Source organism: Rhinolophus hipposideros (genome assembly GCF_964194185.1).
Source record: "Rhinolophus hipposideros genome assembly, chromosome: 5".
In the NCBI taxonomy this organism is placed as follows: Eukaryota; Metazoa; Chordata; class Mammalia; order Chiroptera; family Rhinolophidae; genus Rhinolophus; species Rhinolophus hipposideros.
In genome coordinates, this window is record NC_138051.1 from 83,919,913 (window position 1) to 83,938,659 (window position 18,747).

At 37.7% G+C, this 18,747-nt stretch overlaps 1 protein-coding gene across 2 annotated transcripts in view; it reads left to right on the plus strand.

Moving 5' to 3' along the window:
- The window catches only part of TSHR (thyroid stimulating hormone receptor), a 111,533-nt gene that overhangs the window by 74,083 nt on the left and 18,703 nt on the right, over positions 1-18,747 (plus strand). For both annotated transcript variants that reach the window (XM_081048695.1, XM_081048694.1), the window contains exons 8-9: positions 2,605-2,673; positions 12,573-12,650. In XM_081048695.1, the coding sequence (XP_080904821.1) occupies positions 2,605-2,673; positions 12,573-12,650 (147 nt within the window). The remainder of the gene's footprint in view (positions 1-2,604; positions 2,674-12,572; positions 12,651-18,747) is intronic.

The following is an 18,747-nucleotide window of genomic DNA, read 5'->3' on the forward strand; positions in this document are numbered from 1 at the left end:
AGAAAATAGTGTCACTGAGGGCTTTGCATACTCCCTGTATTCACACTTTAACTGTGTCATCACAAACTATTATTAAGCTGTTATAAAGAGATAGTGAATGGAAAATACAGTGCTGCTCAACATAATTTTTTTAGAGTTGTAATGGTTTCTGCTCTTTAGATGTTCAAAATGAGATGTTTATCAGGGAAGTTCACAAAATGTTCTAATGGAGAAGATCAAATAGAGGCATTAAAGAGAAGTTTACTCTCTAAGCTGGTAGAGAATTCCCCTCTCTCATCGTTATTAGCCACAAAGTAAAGTTGGGATCACATCTCTCTAGTTTCAGTACCACTGCCCAAGTTCAGGCGTGGTGGGGTTTTTGCCCATATTCCCACTTAGCTCCTTTTCTCTGGTCACACTGCAGTCCAAGACTTCTTTACCATATACAAACCTGACTGAATCATTCCCCAACAAAACTGATTCAAGCCTGCATACAATTCTTCTAAGGGGCTATCTCCAAGCCATTCTAAGTCTATCAGTCTAGGCCCTATGACACTATCTCAACCTCTGGGACTTGACCCATGGTCACGAATTTCAGTTCATCTTTTTCCTCAAAATATGGGAGGGCTCTCTGGAAAAGACAGGAGACTCCTTCTCAGTCACCATTTCATTTTTCAGCGCAGCAAACACCTGGGGTCTTAGCTGGCTCTGCCCCAAACCTCCTCTGTAAAAGTTTCCGTGTGCCATTTACCGCTCATCACATGGAAATTCCATTCAGTTTCTTTACAGAAATGTTAACTTCACCTTTTGGCATTTTTTTTCCTAAGGACCCATATCCCAAGCAGCCCTCTCCAGTGAAAACTCCTCATTGTCCTACACTTAGTATGGGGCCCAGTAGACATTTGATAAACATCTAAATGAGGGAACCTCATGTTTCCTGAAATCTAGATGTGGCGAGGGCATGGGTTGTCCATTATCTTTTTAGATGATTATTTCTACATTCTTGCAAAAGTCCCTGCTTCTTTGAAGTTCATGCTTAAAAAATTATAAGCATGAAAGGATCTGTGTCCAACAGCATTTTTTACCCATGTTCCTAGTAGAATAGTTTTAATCAAAGTTTGTAATTTTTTCTTTCTTTACCCTTTTCTCTTTTTACACGCAACTTGTCTCATCAGAGTTTTATTTAATCTCTGAAATGTAATTCCAACAAAGAACCTTTTTATTGTCTAGGACTCCAACAAAGCTTGGGAAAATAGAAATACCCAATAGACAATTCTCACATCTTCATGAAAAAACTCTAGTTCACACACACACAAATAAATAAATGACAACTACCAGTGCTTTCTCAGCCCATGTCTAGCATGTCTGTGAACTGCAGTCCTCACCAGGACACCTCAGTAGTGAGAATTCAACGTATTGTATAATTATTTAAAAAACAAAAACAAACAAGGATGACCTCTCACTTCTCCACGACTACATTGGATAAATCCAAGTTTTCAGGGCACTTCTTTTACATAGCCATCACATAAGTGTTAAACAGATCACTATTTCATCCTCCCAGCAGCCTTTTGATTAGGTATTATCATATTTTTACAAATAAGGAAAGTGAGGATAATAGAGGGTGAGAAAAATTTCAGGAGCACCTCCTAGGAAGTGACAGAGCCAGGTTTAATTCCAAATTTGGAGTCTCTTTTCATGCTTCTTCATGTGCTACCAGAGCTTACAGGTCGTGGACTACAATAGTGTTCAGAGTCCCCTACAGTTGTCATCACTTGTGCCTGATTGTGGTCATGCTGCCTTCTCTTATCTCGTGCCAAAAGCTCTGAATAACTCCCATGTAGCACTGTGCAGACCAGAGTTCCCACAGCTGGGGCTCCTGCACAAATGATGTGTGCTGTTGGTGAGTGAGAAGGATCATTTTTGAGGTGAGACATCCTGATTTCTGACAGCTCTGCACCACCTCCATGTCTCAGTAATTTAACTAGGTAACAGGCCAGCCCCTGGAATCACTGTATGAGCTAATTGGTTGCAGAAACATAGCAAGAAATTAAAACATTACAATTTCCACAAAAGGGCATGGTCTATCTACTTTCTTAAATTTACCTTTGAAGTTCAATTTAATTAAGCTCACAACATTAAACATTTATTCTATGATAAGCTCTAAAAATAAAATATGGATAAAATACAAATGTGAAATAGCATTTTAAATAGAAAAATATAAAACCTATGCATTTAGATGAATAATGTCTTTAAAAGTGTTCATCTTAAGAAACTGAAGTTATTCCTCCATTATAGACATTGGATTAACTATTTTTTGAGTAAATGTGAAACATTTTTTTAAAAATGCTTAAAGGTAGCAAATCTTTGTTCCTCTTAGTGAACCTGCTCCTGAGAAACAGCTTAAAATTACTAAAAGCTTAGTCTGGAGGATGGAGATTCAAACTGGAAAATATTATTCTATGTCCCAAACAAGACATACTGTAAAGTTTTCTTGTGGGGCTCATATGTGGGGCCTGAGAACCTTCATGCACATTTCTGATACTGAAGAAATGAAGCTCAACCTCAGAAAAGGACCAGCACCACCTCTCATAGGTCACTGATTTCTCCCCTCTCTGTTGATTGTAGGAAACTATACAACAATGGCTTTACTTCAATCCGAGGACATGCTTTCAATGGGACAAAGCTGGATGCTGTGTAAGTCCAGGATAGCCATGGAAACTGCTGTCTTCCCCCAACTCCCATCCCCAGGAAGGACTAGAGATAGTTTGTGCCAGATCATTCCCCAACCACAGAGTTAGTATGACCAAGACTTGGGGACTATGTTAAGGAACTTGGCAAGAGCCAGCATTAGTGGACACTTATATTGACTCCAATTCTAAATCCCAAAGCTTTTATCTTTGATAAAATGGAGGACCATGAAGTCACATTCAGTTATCTTTTAGGAGTGTGTGTGTGTGTGTGTGTGTGTGTGTGTGTGTGTGTGTGTGTGTGTGAATGTTCATCTACTATGCTCATGAGGTAAAGGAGTATCTTTAATTAAGTCCAACACTGTTCAGAAAGTAAAATTTTTCTTTTAGTTCTTTTTTGACATGTTTTCAGGAAAGGTGTCAGTTTATACTTGATTCACTCAGAAATAGCTGAAAAGCCACATCCAACTTTTGCCTTCCCCCGAAATAAATAATGCCTTGAACAGAATGTTTTCCAAAAGATAACCATTGACATGGGTTTCTGTCTTTGTTGTACTTTTCTATCAGGTCTTTGGGTCCCCAGGATCTATGCCAGGGCATACTATGTGTCTAAGAACTTACAGACTGGTTCCGTAACATTGTGTGTGTGTCAACCTAATATCTAACAAATAAAAAAAAAACTTTAGTAGAGCGTTCTTCCCACAGTATGGTACACTAGTTAATTTGTAGGACCCTCCTACTACAAAACAACTAGATCATACATTTAAAAAAACAACAAACATTTAATTTCATAGCTACAAGAGAGGGGAAATAAAATAAACTAACAAACCATGAGCTGAAGCCAAATTGGTGAGGGCTCATACAGGGTGCAGCTCCCTTAGGGGTAGCAGCCAACATCAGTACTGCCAGGAGACTAGGCTTTATTACAGTGAGAGGGCAGGGAACATGACATAAACCTGAGACTCCTGGATTAAGTCAAGGATCCTGCACAAGTGCCATACAAATAGTACCTACTGACTCCTGGCAGCAATAAATGCAAATCTCTACAGCAGAAAGAATACCAATGCAGGCTCCCAGGCTTTGTTAAAAGATTAAGATCAATCAAATATGAGCTCACAAACAACAATCACACATAGGAGAAAAAAAAAACCATCACGGGTCAGAATCAGCTGAAGCAACAAACAACCGATTTTTGTGTTTGATTTGTTTCATAACACTTCACTGCATATTTTTTAACAACTATATATTTTCAATTTTAGAAAGTTTGCTGTTTTAAAAAAAATTACGACTAATCTTTGACAATCTTGTTGCTTACTCATTTTTGTGATTCTTCTTACCCCCCCCACCCGACTGGTGATAAAAAGATCAGCAAGAACAGTGTGCTCCCCACCCACACTGAACACACATTCTGCTGGGGTCAACTCGAGGGCAGCAATATTAAGAGTCAAAGTACGTTAGGGAGAAATGTACCCAAACCCAACTATGCATTTCAGATTAAAAATAACTGAACACTAAATATCTAACAGCATTGGCCTCCTTGCTTGGAGATATAAGTATGATTTTCTCTAGCTTTTTTAAATCATTAGCATTTGATTTTGATATTACATGAATCTAACCAAACATCTTCTTCTTTGATTCAACTATTCCTAGAAATCCCTGACCCTTAGAAAAACGATCCTCCTGGTTCAAATTTTCTATGAATGAAGTGAGGTATGGGGACTCCTTAAAATAATTATGACAGTTTATAGATACTTAGGGTATAAAGATTTCAGAAGACTTTCATGCTGTTCTAGACACTGGGGACACCAAGAGGGTATCGTTACGGCAACAGAGAACCACATTAGCAAGGGCAGGGTTAGGAATAGTGAAGAAACATTCAACCAAAACTGATAATAAGGTTCCTGAGTTCAGTGTGTCCAGCTGACTCTTGCTTAAATCAAAACTGCCTTTCCAGAATGCTGGATGAGAAAAAGAACCAGAAACCAATCTACCTTGGATATTGGGGAATTCATTTCTAAAACTTGAATTTTTCCACAAGCAAAGGGAATCAAATATATGGTGATGGAAGGAGAACTGACACAACGGGATTTACAGATGATGTAATACAGAATTGTAGACCTGAAATCTATGTAACTTTACTAACAACTGTCACCCCAATAAACTTTAATTAAAACAAAAAAAAGAATTTTAAAGCCCAAGATTAGGATCTATGCTTTAAATTGTTTCTTTATCCTGCCATATTTAGTCATTGGAAGGTATCACCCTCAATCACTCTCAGTTAATCATTTATTTAAGGACAGAGATTTGGGGTATAAAGTTCAGACTTTAAAGTCTACAAAGCAATGGTTCTAAATACTGGCTGGAAATCTGAATCACCTGAAGAGATTTGGAAGCACTGATGACTACGTTTTACCACCAGCCATTCTGGTTTAATCACTCTAGGTGTCGCCAAGACTTTGAGATTTACAAATCTCACCCCAGTATGGCTTATGTAAAGCAAACTCCAGGGACTGCCATTATGGAATCCTTACATCAGTCTTCTGGCCCAATAGTCACATTTTACATATGAAGCCCAAAGTGAATACGTGCCTTTTTTAAAAAATGTGGTTTTTTTTTAATGTGGCTTTTGAAAAATTTGATAGAGCTGTCTAGTGGCCAAGCCAAAACAAAAACCTGGATCCCCCAGTTTAAGATTCTTCCCTGTGTCCTACTGGGATTCATCGTTGCTGACCTAGCAGCCACCACCAAGGCTTGGACACCCAATATCTGGCCACTTGTTTCTTACCCCAGGAGGATGTTTAGACTTCATAGTTCAGTCCATTAAAGGCATGAAATACAGAAGCTAAAATACCTTGCAGCTGGGAAGAGTGGACTCATGTGAGAGAAAAGAAGCCACTCAAGACTCAAGGCGCAGTCAGTAGAAACTTCAGAAAATAGTCACACTGAGCAACAGTGTAATTAGTCAGTGAGAACCTGACATTAGCAATGCAGCAAAGTCACCAGCTCAGCCAGCTTCCAAATCAGGTCTTTCTACTTTGATGAAAAGGTCAGCATAACAAAATGTTACTGAATTCAAAGAATTGGGGATGAAGTGAGGCCATTTTGCTTCAAAACATCTCCTACCTATTCATAACTGGCCTCTTGGTCATGTTTAAAGAACTCCACAAAGACTTCAAGAGGCTTTCAAAGTGAATCTTCTGTAATTAGGAGACTTTGCTGTCCTAAGTGCATCTTATTGTAAGTCTAGTAGCCTATTACTTTATGGCTTTGGTCATAAACTCAGCTGCAGAATAGAGACATTTTCTATTGCAAAGAGAAAAACTAACAAGGAAACAATCATTTCTGTCCCAGCTTCTCTTCTTTTGTGATAAGAGAAGTGATGGGTGGGGAGGGAATGTTCTGTAAACTTTCTTTCCATGGTAAATTAATGGGTGTTACTTTTAAAAAGCTACTCATGACCTTAAAAGTTAAAATATCAAAGTGCACTTCTCTGGTCTTTTAATAGAACAGTCTGAATTACTGGTATCCAAGAGGAGGGTATAGCATGCAGAATTTCCCAGGGAGCTCTTGGTGCCAGGAACATCTCTCTGGACTGGTATTTCACAGAATACTAATGTTACTCAAGAGGATTCTCTTAATATACTACCTGGTGAGGCAGGTAAATTAGACAAGGTTTGTTCTAGAGGTAGCCTGTGTAGAACCTAAGACCTCATAAGAGTTTCAGATCATCTGATGGTCTTCTGAAATTAAATCTATGAAGAGATTATATAGGGAGACTCTCTCAACATTCCCACCAGCTTTCTCCTCAGACCATATCACGGGCTCTGTGAGAGGCTTGGCTGATGGCAGAGAGTTATTCTGTTAGAGACAATGGATTTTAATTCACTGGTTTCTTTCATTACAGTCTGTTCTAGTCATTGTAACCATACCTTGAAACATAAGAAAGAAATCAGTGCTCCATTTTCACCTTACTTTCTTGGCATTGCTATGTAAGATATTAAAGTTCTTTGGAAGAGTTTAATAAATGTGGGGAATACTTTTTCTGGAAAGGGCCAGATAGCAAATATGTTGGGCTTTGTGAGCCATATGATCTCAGTTGCAGCTATTCAACTCTTCCATTGTAGTGTGAGAGTAGCCACAGACAATACATAAGAAGTGAGTGTGGCTGTGTTCCAATAAAACTTTATTTACTAAAACAGTCAGCAAGCAGGATTTGACTGGATGACTGTAATTTGTGAACCACTGGTCTAGATGAAGATATTCAATGAGGATGACCATTGTGTGATGAAATATGTAGTCTACTTCTCCCAATTCCTGGTAAAGATTAATGGACAAGTATAGGATGGAGATAAGAAGTATATGGATAAAAAATATTTTGGGATTTGAAAGTTCAGATCCAATCATAATAGAAAACAAAAATCTTTTTTTTTCCAATCAGTATTTTGAATCCAAATTTGAAACTCTGCTCGATATAAACTAATATTCTATCTATTCATCATTCTACCTTAAGTTTCTGACTCCTGGTTAAGGTAAACTTATTTTTTCTTAGCTTTAAGAACTTCAGAAAAAGGTGTCATGTAAATCCAAGGTAAAATCAAGATGATTGTGCTAAGTAGGTCTGGGACTAAAGGAAAATAAGGGTTGAACCAGAGATGGAGAAAATAGAGGCCAAGTTTCTATAGTAGCAATGAAATAGTATTCTTCACTTTGTGATTTTGACATAGGACTGACACCTCTAGTCTCAGTAAATGTATAATGTAAACACATCAATATCCTAGAATTATCCTAATAGTGTTAAAAGATTGTACAAAGCATCTTAGCAATTTTAGTAAATTAGTAAATTTACTAAATTTACTTAGTAAATTTTCCAAGTGTGTTCAAATATCTTTAGGTTCAAATTTAAACAATATGTCATCCAACAGAACAATTATCCCCCCATCATCTGCCTCATGCCAATTTACTGAAATTAACAGATTTGATCTTATTTAGACCCAATTTTTTTAGTATAACTGAAGAATATGATTGCAGCCAAGTTGGACAAATTCCACATTGAGAACAAGCACTGATGCCTCTGCAGCAATTGGGTAATTAGTTAAAAGTTCACGAAAATTGTGGCAGATGTGTAAAAGCACATGGTCCTGTGATTTCATATGGAACCCAGCACACTGTCATCACTCAGCGGTGAAATTAATAAAAAACACAAGCATCCTTTGTTCAACAGAAGTTGAACTGCTCTCAGTCGCAAGTCACACATTCATTCTTTGGAAACTCTTTTCCATCCTCTCTTTCCACACAGGCTAGTGTGGGGATATATTGCTCATCTCAGAAATGTCTAATTCTCTGTATTGTATTTTCTATTGTCAAACTCTAGTAACTAGCTACTATCTAACAGTAAACATTTGGGTAAGGAAAAGAAATACCATCTTGATTGCTAAGAATGTACCAAAACACTAATCATTATGAACAGAGAAGTCAACACAACTCATGTGCTAATTAGCATCACATATTAGCTGACTAGAAGCAAAACACTGCAGTTTGGAGCACTGGGAAAAGATGACGATAGGGAAGATTATAGGCTTAAGCAAGCTATTGTTTCTCACAGGGTAAGTATTTAAACAGCTTGTAGGATATGCTCTAAGGCTGGCTTTTACCTCTGCTTATTGAAACCTTGAGCATTTTCTCACCTGTGACTGTTTATAAACAGGTGTCCTGATTTCTGTTACCAAAACCATTTCCATAAAGCAGTGAGGGCTGGGCAGGGGTTCCCTTTAATGTTCCAAATAATGAATGCTATGCGAGAGAAACACGGTTCCCCACAAAAGTGTTCTCATGAGAGTCTCACAACATAAACAAGTGACAGCACACGTGTCCCTAAAGCAATTATGGAGATACAGGCTGAAATGCCATCTTAGAGCTAAAATGTATCCTAAAACTCCCTAGAAAGCAACGCTCAGCTGCAACCACAACTTTCCTTGCCAAAGTCATACTCCTTCTTCTAACATAGGTCACTTCCTCATGCAAACATAACATAGAGGGTGCTTCTAGCTAGGAGTTACCCAGCAACTGGACTTTCATTTATTCATCCAGCTTTTTATTGAATGGCTTCTATGTGCCAAGAGTAAGTCCAGTGGGGATGTGAACCAAAATATTGTAACTATAATACTGAGTTCTTCAATTGAATATTCTTCTTCAAGTCATTCCAGACCGTCTTCATTTCCCTGACCACAATGTTTTTCCTTAACTGTGAGATACACAGCACTTAAATGAGGGCAGCGTTTCTTAACAGCCCTCACTTACCCACCATATGAAAAATCTGGCATATCTTTTCTAGGAAGAACTTCATTTCTTCCAAGAAATTCTCAAAGAGGCGTAAGTCCTCCAAACAATGAAACAGTGTTGAAAACATACATGTAGCAGTGTCTATATTATTTTTAAAGGAAATACCCAGTTACTTTCCCTTCCCAGTATTTGTATTTAGAAATCATAAATTTCAAGAAGTCTTTCCTTTCCACTGACTCTAAGACGTCCTACTCTATTGTAAGTTCATTTATTTTCACCTTGTCCTTGCAACAATTTAAATGACCACACACCCTTATAAAATAATTATTGTCTCGAGTAGTTACCCATATAACGTACCAAGATTTGTGATTGATTTACCCAAGCTGGTTTACAGAATGTGGATTCTAGAGGAATCAGGATATGTCATGGTCAAGGAATCAGTTAACTAGACTAGCATTCCGAATAAACATTAGTGATAAATGGGGCTGATGGAAGCACTTTCTTCCTGGCTATTAAAGCTTCTGCAGATGTGTTTCTCCATTCTACCCCATTAGATTCAGTTGGAAGGTAGTAGCAGCAATCTGAACCCAGGTTAAAAGCTAAATAGTGCAGCCCTCCACACTACTGAAGCAGTGACAGTTTCATTTTTAAGCACCTAATTATCTCTAAGAGGTTAAGTGCCCAAACAACCCTGTTGGTTTTAGAGAATGCAGCCTCCCTCAAGACTCAGTTCATCTCCGTTCAAGTTGGCTGCGCCCTCTCTCCATCCTCCTTCTCCCCTCCTGGACTCTGGCTAGCTTTTCCAGTTTGAAATCCTCTGCAGTGTTTCTGGTAAACTGCAATACATATCAACCAGCCTCCTTATCCTTGGGGGCGTACTGAATATCAGATGAAAACACTGCAGAATTGGACAAGCAATTATTTAGTTCTACAATAATTTCTAATGATTAGACCAAGCCGATTTTCACTCGCAGCAGTTGGAGATGAGGACAAACTGAGATGAACTCATCAGTCATTACTTGATTTTCAGCAGTCTGGGAACAGAATGTGATCTGTGAGTGGCGTGGTCCAAAGAATACAAAAAGAGATACAAGCCAGCGTGGCTATCGTGCTGAGCTTAGTTGTCTTTTATGAAATCATGCTGTTCCCGGTCTTCTGTCCAGTTGTTGTTTTCTCCAAGGTGGCTCTTGCCTGCTCCAGCTATCACTGACCAAAGGAACTCCGTGGACACAGTGGGTTGAAGGAAAAATCAAACAATGAGCAAATAAAGCCTGTGATTGAGAGCCGTAGGTGATAGCCCTTCATTCAGAAGGCACAGATTGGCTACCCCTCACATATAGCACCTTAGTGGGGCCTAACATATATGACATTAACTGGCCCCCTCCATTTCAGACATAACAATGCCCTGAAAGCTTGGTGTCCAGTCATTGCCAAAGAGGCCATGTCTGGGCCATACCCTTGGCATTTGTAAACCAGCTGTCCTGTCACGGCCATCAAGAAAGTCAATTGACCATTACACCATATGCTGAGTCTTCTAGTCTTTCATTTTCCACTATTTTTCGCATGTGTCACCCTAAGAGTTTAGCATCACCCACCTCACTATTTTGGAAAACAGGTGCGTTGATTTTTTTTTTCATTCACTTATTTATACATTCATTCAACAAATAGTTTTAGAGGCATTGAACTCGGCACTCATGGCACAGCAGTGAGGGAGAGAGAGAGCTTATATTCTGGCTGGAGAGACAGATGATGAACAAGTAATCAGATTAAAAAAACAAGATAATTGCATATTGTGATAATGCCATAAAAGAAATCAAAGGTACATTTAGGAAAACTAGGGGCATTAGGAAGTTCTCAACCTCAGTTTGAAAAAAAATGGAAAGAATCACAAACTCTATACCAATTTATGAGACCTCACTGTGTGGAGTTGAAGTACTTACTTGTCACCTGGTTAATCCTTCGTCCTGCCCAGAAGAGGGAGAATTCATTGGTGGATGTTAAAACTCTTGTTCCTCTAAATGCACCAGTAAAGATCCATCTTTGGCTCTGAGGCTGCCATCTCTTCTTCTAAGTAAGTTCCATCCTCCACAGAAGAGCTGCTGGACCAGGAGAGGCTGAGGGCAGGAACCTCACAGCAGCACGGCTCCTGCATTTGCCCTCAACAGCAACAGAGGCTGCCTCCCCTCAAGTCAACCACCACTGAAGCCACCTTCCTTCTCCTCAACTCTGATTCAGAGAAAGACAGGAGGGCTCTGGGAAAGGAATCATTCTGAGTGAAAGTCTTCATGTCACACTGCTATTATGAACCATCATCCTTGAGACTTTTCCATCATGAAGAGCAAACACCATAAATAGAAGGATAGAAGCATTACCCATATCTAAGCAGACCTCCTAAGGGTCTTTGCTATATCCATTTTGCATCAGCAGGTGACCATTCCCTAACTTTTCAATTGAGTAGGCTATGTGGTGAATTAATCTAAACATGTAAACTGAGATTACGTATAACAAGGATATACATGTGCTATGCTTCTTTTTAGATAAGTTTGTTCTCTAAAAAAGCTGGAGGTGTTGGGGGGCAGGGGTGGGGGACCGAAGCCAATTTCAAAATCCTTGGAAGCTTTTATCCATTTGGAGGTAATTTTATGCTTCAGAATCACTTTGTGACTTAAATTGCTTCAAAAATATTTTAGCCTTAAATGCCCAACATATTTTCAAAATGGAAGGATCAACGTGCCCATCAAACTCCTTTCATGAAAGGTACACTCTATAATCTTATCTACATAACCTGCCCTCCACCAAATAAGATTGTGAGAGAAAATACAGGCCACCCAATTAAATCTGAATTTCACAAAGGAAAGAAGGAAACAAATAGAAAGCACATTTCTTTAGTTGTGTGTGGTAGAGTACACACTACTTACCCTCAGCTGTTTGCACTTCTCAAGTAGCCAACAACCAAAATAAAATAAGCCATTATTTAAAATAAATAAATAGATAAATAAATAAACTTGCATTTCAGATAAACAACAAATAACTTTTAGTATAAGTGGGTTTTTTTTTCAAAAATTGTATGGGGAATACTTATACTAAAAAATATTCACTGTTTATCTAGGTTGTATTTTTATTTGCTAAATATGGCAAAGAAAATATCCCAAAGAAAAGGTCTGAATTTCTGACAGTGCCCATCACCCTTCACCACCTTCACCACCTTCATTCTGTTCCTGATTGAAGCCCAGTCTTCAAAAGTAAATGGGAATACTGATCAGTACAGAGAAAAAAATTAAATCAGTTGGTCTTGAAGATGACTGACAAGTACAATTACCACTAGCCAGGTACATAGGGAATTAGGCAACTTTTGTAAAATTAGATATGCAAACTAGATCATAAACATGCTTACTTTCAAAAACTTCTGCCTTAATTAACATGCATAAATTTGCATAATTTAAACCTAGAATGTTTTCATTGCTCAAGCCAGAAGAAGCTAATTCTTAAAACCAATTAATAGTTACAGGGGACTATGCTCACATCTTATTTTGGTATTTGTATTCATTTGTTTAACCTCACCTAATCCATTCTCTCTCTCTCTCTCTCTCTCTCTCTCTCTCTCTCTCTCTCTCTCTCTCTCTCTAGTTATCTGAACAAGAATAAATACCTGACAGTTATTGACAAAGATGCATTTGGAGGAGTATACAACGGACCAACCTTGCTGTGAGTAAGACATACCAAAGAATATTTCAGTCTTTTTCTCTTTTCTTTTTCTGGAAGGGAGGAGGGCATTAAGAGGAACAGATGATGTTCGTGGGTAGACTTCTGCTAGTACTTTTCTGCCCAGCTGTATAGGTTACTGCTTGCAAGAAAGTGCTTGTTCTTTGAGACTCATGCCCAAAGGCTCCATGTCGCATCATGCCAATCTGATGTCTGTTCAGACAGCCATTCATGGTAGACATTCATGGAGGCCCTCTCATGGAACAAATCAGACAATTTGAATGGCTGCTGTTTGCATAATTCTGAGACATGAGGTCTACAAATAGGATGAAGGGACTCTAGATTACACAGAAAATGTGTATGTGCACTGCACAATGCCTGGCACAAAGAAGGAAGGATATAAATGATAGTTTGATTCATATCTGAAAGAACTTGTCATCGGTGGAAACGGCATGTAAACATTTTTAAAAACAGAATGGAAAAAAGTACCTATTTGTGCGTTTCCTCTGATTTACATTTCCATGTCCAATTGGTGAGCAAGTTCTATCAAGTCTGTCTCCCTCAAGCTTTTTGATCAGTGCTGTCTTCTCCATCCCTTTGGTTTTGTCTTAGTTTAGAATCTCATCATTGAGCATCTAGTCAAGCCCTTGCCAAAATGGAACATTGCACCCCAGGAGAAGAACAAGACAATCCAGCAGAGGCAAAAGAAAATATTAGAAGCTCTATGCATGTTTATGTTTTTTAAAACAATTAACAAATTAAGTTTACTGACATTTTATATACTGCTGACCACTATTCTCATGTGTCAGGTAGGGAATGGATGTATCCCAAGGAAAGAGTGCTTGAGCCACAGTCTCAAGAACTTATCCTCACTCTTTCACTTTTAATGATTTTACTTCATTTTTAATTGAATACACCCACTTAAGTGGCTTTGTGGCCTTAGTCTCTTAAAACACAGGTTCCATATACGAGTAAGTGCATCAAGTGACCCTGAAAGTCTACTGTACCATACGGGGATGCATTGTTAACTCAGGGCAAAGTACTTAAAAGTTATTATGCATTTTTCTTTAAAAAGATGTGCTGAACTTTTCTGAGAATTTTTTTAACCTGAAGTATACTTTTAAAAGACATTTTTAACTGTTCTTTCAAGATAAAGATGATACTTCACCAATGCATGAGGAAAGTTGTTGCTTTTCTAAAGAAATTTATTATTTGGAAAGAGCCTTTAGAAACAAATATTTGGGAACATTTCCATGTTATATGATTTTCTTGATGAAAATGGTAAATGTCACTTATAAAAATTGTTCCGTTAAATTCAGAAATGAAATTGTAACTTGTTTTTAAATCGTTCAAATCAAGAGTTGAAATGGGTTTAAAACTCCATGTGTATAAAACATGAAAACAAAACAGCTTCAGTTTAGTTTGCAAAAACAACTGATTGAAATCTAAGAATATGAATTTCAATAAAAACATGTATTTAATTACTAAAGTGGATTGAAAGATGAGACTCTTAATTTAGTAAGTATAGCCAAGCCTGCCCTATTCCATTTGGAATCATCTATCTTTATGAGGTAATTTTTTCAATTAAGACAGCTAGCTATTTCAACCAAAACTGAAATTAATTGAACAAGAACCAATCAACACAGGAAAGAAACAGATGGAATTTCCAGGATGACCAAAAAGGAAGGTCCTAGAAATCTTGAGACTAAGACATCTATATCAGAGCTAAAGGATGGAGGGCTCCAAGGGAAAGTTCTACAAATAAAAAAGGATTGATAGATTATCTGACAGGATTGACTGTAAAAAACTGGTTTAAAAAGTGTTCTACAGAACTTTAGAGCACATGGTTAAGACTTAGCAAGAGGTCCACTCAAACCAAGTTATTTTAATAAGAGAGACAGACATCTCATGAAGAAACAAAAAAAGTCACACAAGAGAGGAAACGAGTCACAATATGCTGAACTGTAATAACCAAATACTGCATATGGGTTTAACCAAATATGTTCTAAAACTATTTCAGAAAAGTAGAGGGAAGTGTCAGGAGGAGGGGGATGTGTGTTGGGGGCGGGAGGTGATGGAAGAGAGCTAAATCCTCATCTTCCATAGTAGGGAGTCAGTGGGTGAATCAAAAACAAATAAATCAAGAAATGTTTAATTATGGGAAAAATGCCAAAAGTTGAACATGGTTGCTTATGGGGATTCCGGAAGTACTGCAGGGAGGGGCTTCACAGGGGCCTGATGTGTGCATTATCAAGCTTGCAATTTGCTTTTTAAAAAATAGGCCCATGCATTATTTTAATAAAAATTAAATTTAAAAAGAAAGCCACAAAGCATAAGAAAGAGAGGACAATGGGATGGCAGCATTTGGGAGGCCAGTAGGAAGAAAGTAAGAAATGAACAAAAAAGTGTCCAGTATCATTCTGCAAATTCCCAGCACAGTTTTGTCTTAAAATGAATTTGTTAACTAATCATGCATGGCCTTGTGATGTCACTTTCATTCCTGTCTTGAACTTTTGTCAAAATCATCATTACTTTATTTCCCACATATCTTCTTCCCATAACTAGTTTTCAAGATCCTAGAGAAAATGGACTATGTCTTATAATTTTTGTAATCCCCTTATTTCAAAAGAGAAGACAGCAAGTGCTCAATAAATATTTGATAAATTGTAACTGAATATCAAATAACGATGATTTGGTTCTGATTTGATATAAAAGTCAAACTTGGAAAATCTTAAACTCCATCTAAAGAAAAGAATTGGCTGGCGTATGTGTTTCTGCCTCATTAAGGTGTTTATGAAAGAATACATTCATCTCTAACAGTTGATAAAAACCATGAAACTTGCTTACTTAATTTACCTTTTTCAAGGTAATTTCTCAAAAAAGAATCTAATTTAAAACAGGTACAATTTCTACAGTGAGATCTAGTCTCCAATTTTTGCTATTTTTTAAAATGCCTTTTCAGTTTATTTTAATAACATTTTTACTTACTGATTTTTTTAATCAAGATATACAACCTCATTTTCTATTTTTATACTTTCCATTTTTTATTTTCTAGTTTTCTTTTAATCTTATTTTGAAAGACAAGCTCTTGGTGTTTATAATCTCAATGGAAAGGACACACTGAAATGCAATGCCTTCCATAATAACCAGAGTTCTCTAAATATAACCCACACTAACAAGCTTTTAACTTACTGTTGAAAATGACTATATTACAATAGTCTCCTTTACTGTTATAAATATCTCCTAAGAAGAAGAAACCTTTGCGATCATATCCTTGAGTTCACACTACATGTTATCAATAAAAATAAACTTCAAAATTCACTTTTGTTGCTATTAGTTGATCAAATCAATCATTTGAAGATCTAAGGGTCATGGCAACACCATCTTAGTTTGCAGAAAAATAAGCCTCTTATATTTTTCTTTTTGACTCTTAATAATCTTCACAAGTTCATACTATTAGATGGTGAAAAATTGTGGCAGGTTCTTTGGGGAATGACAAAAGTCCACAGGGATGTTGAATACTCGTATTTTTAGGTTGATCCTAAGCAAAATTATTTTTTTTGTTGAGGCATACGTAATTTTTGAGTACATACTATAACGTACAGTTCTCAAGTGTACAGTTGATGAGTTTTAGCAAAACTATATTACCCTACCCCAGCCAAGGCTTAGAATATTTTCGTCACCCAGAAAGTTCTCTCACACCCCACCCTTCCATAGACAACAACATATCTCATTATTTTTCTAGTGTAAAAATCTAGGAGTGAAACTGTCAGATAACAGGATAAATGTATAATTAACTTTATAGGAAATACGGACAAATTGTTTTCTAAAACAGTTGTCCCGTTTTCCATTTGTACTAGTGAGATATGATAGTTTCGTACCAGCCAACCCATTGTATTGTCAATCTTTTTTATTCTAGCCATTCTAATGAATGTAGAATAACTTTACTTTGTGTTACCCTCATTATGAATGATGGTGAGCATCTTTTCGTGTACTTATTAGCCACTTAAATATTTTCTTTTGTCAAGTGTCTGTTCAAATATCTTACCCATTTTTTAAATTGGGTTGTCTTTTTATTATTGAGTGGTGATCCTGGATAAAATTTTTGGCCTAAATAAAATCAGTTTTTGTCCTAACTACCAACCCTCCCCCATCCCAGTTTATCCTCTCTTTCCCCTTTTTTTCTTCCCTTTCTAAGGAGAAATTGCTAATCTGAAACAAACTCATGCAAGATGTTCATTTATTCACTTATTCACAGGCATTTTACTGAGCACCTACTGAATGCCATGAAAGTTAGAAGGATAAGACACAGCCTCTGCATTTAAAGAGGTTATAATCAAATTCAGGGGAAATGTGCATAAATAGCTATACTATAAGTGTAATGTAAAAAGAGCCACACGAGATACTCAGAGAATCAAAATACCATTTCTGATAAACAGCAAAGGCCTCATTAAGGAGGTGGGACTTAAGATGGGCTTCAGATGAGGGGTAGAAGTGGCAACAGATGAAGATAGAGTTATGAGAAAAAGAACAAAAGGCAAGACTACAGGAAAGCACAGGATGTGTTCACAGAACAAAATAAAGAGAAAGAAAGAAAAACATAATTTGGGCCAAAGGAGAGTCACTAAAACGTGTATTGTGCTGAAATCATATTATGGGGAATGTGACCTGACTCAGCAGGTAAAGTGACCCACTGAAGGGCCACCATGGAAATATTCGTAATCACTGCATAACCCCTTATAGTGTGTGGCTCTCTTCAGCTCACCCCCATGCCTTCTTCACTTTGCCTTTGCCCACCTTCAGCCCTGATATTAGTCCTAGATACCCTGTCCCAGCCAGTGCACGGGGACTGCTCATCTGTACCTAGTGGCTGTTTGGCAGGCACTGGACCTCCCTCAGCGGGGAGGGAAATTGAGCCCAAAGACCTACTCCATGTGGAGTGCCTTGTCTTCCTTTCTGTGCTTGCTGAGCAGAGCCTTTGGAGCAGCTCTTGGAGAGAAAGGGAAACTCCTAGGACTGGAAAACCAGAGGACGTTTGTCTGCTAAGCTGCTCTCTGCTCACAGATTGAAATGAATGCAAAGACAAACAGAACTTTTGCAGTGCCCAGTTTGGGCACCAAGCCATGCCAAGGGAGCCGAGTTGCTGAGGAAGCAACCAAAGCAGGTCGTCTTTCCTAAGTCACACAGCCAGGTCCTTAGAGGCGCAGCAAAGGAGAGGGCCTGTGACACTTTTCTGCAGTCTATGAGCGCTTCAAGAAAGGTCACAGAAGAATTTGAAGAGAAAGAACAATTACCTTTCCAGAATTGTGTGCATGCTGGCTTCTTGCTGAGAACAAAAGGATGGTCGACTTCAGCCCTGGGAATCTTCAGACCAGAGAAGTTATGTCAACAATTCAAGATAAATGATTCCCCCCAAAATCCAAATTTACTGATCAGTAGCATCTCTTACTACCACGGCCACCAATATGAGAAAAACGATCAATACTTTAAGTCACATTAATCTATAATGATAGGGTTACTTTTTATAACTTTTGTAAGCTGAGAAATTTTCAGAGCATTCCCCAACTAGGGGGGCTGACTGGGTATGAGAGAGGTGATGGAGTTATCACAAAGATCCTCAAAGTCATATAAACCTTTGCAATTCTTCAATTGACTAAAAGTATTATCATCCAGCCTCAAATGATCATGCCTTTGACATCAGGGAATTCAGTCTGAGTAAATGTTTTCATATCTATGCCAAGCCGAAAAGTAAACTAGGATGACCAATTATCTCTAAAAAGAATAATTCAGAAATCCATTAACTGTTTCTTATAACATTGTTTTGCTAACGTTAATTGTTTTAGGTAAGGGCTTCTTACCATGATCAACACTGACAGAACATAAAAGAATATTTTCTGAGTCTGAATCCTAGGAAAACAATGTGTACAAAATGTTCTAAACCATAAAAATTCTGAACAGTTTTATTAACTAAGCACCACTCGTTAGCAGGACCCTTCACAGTTATGAATCTTCAGAAGAAAAAACAAGTGGGGGCACAATTTTTTCTTTGCAACTTTAAGTATAAAAAAGTCTGTTTTTTAGTGAGTACCTACTAGACTCA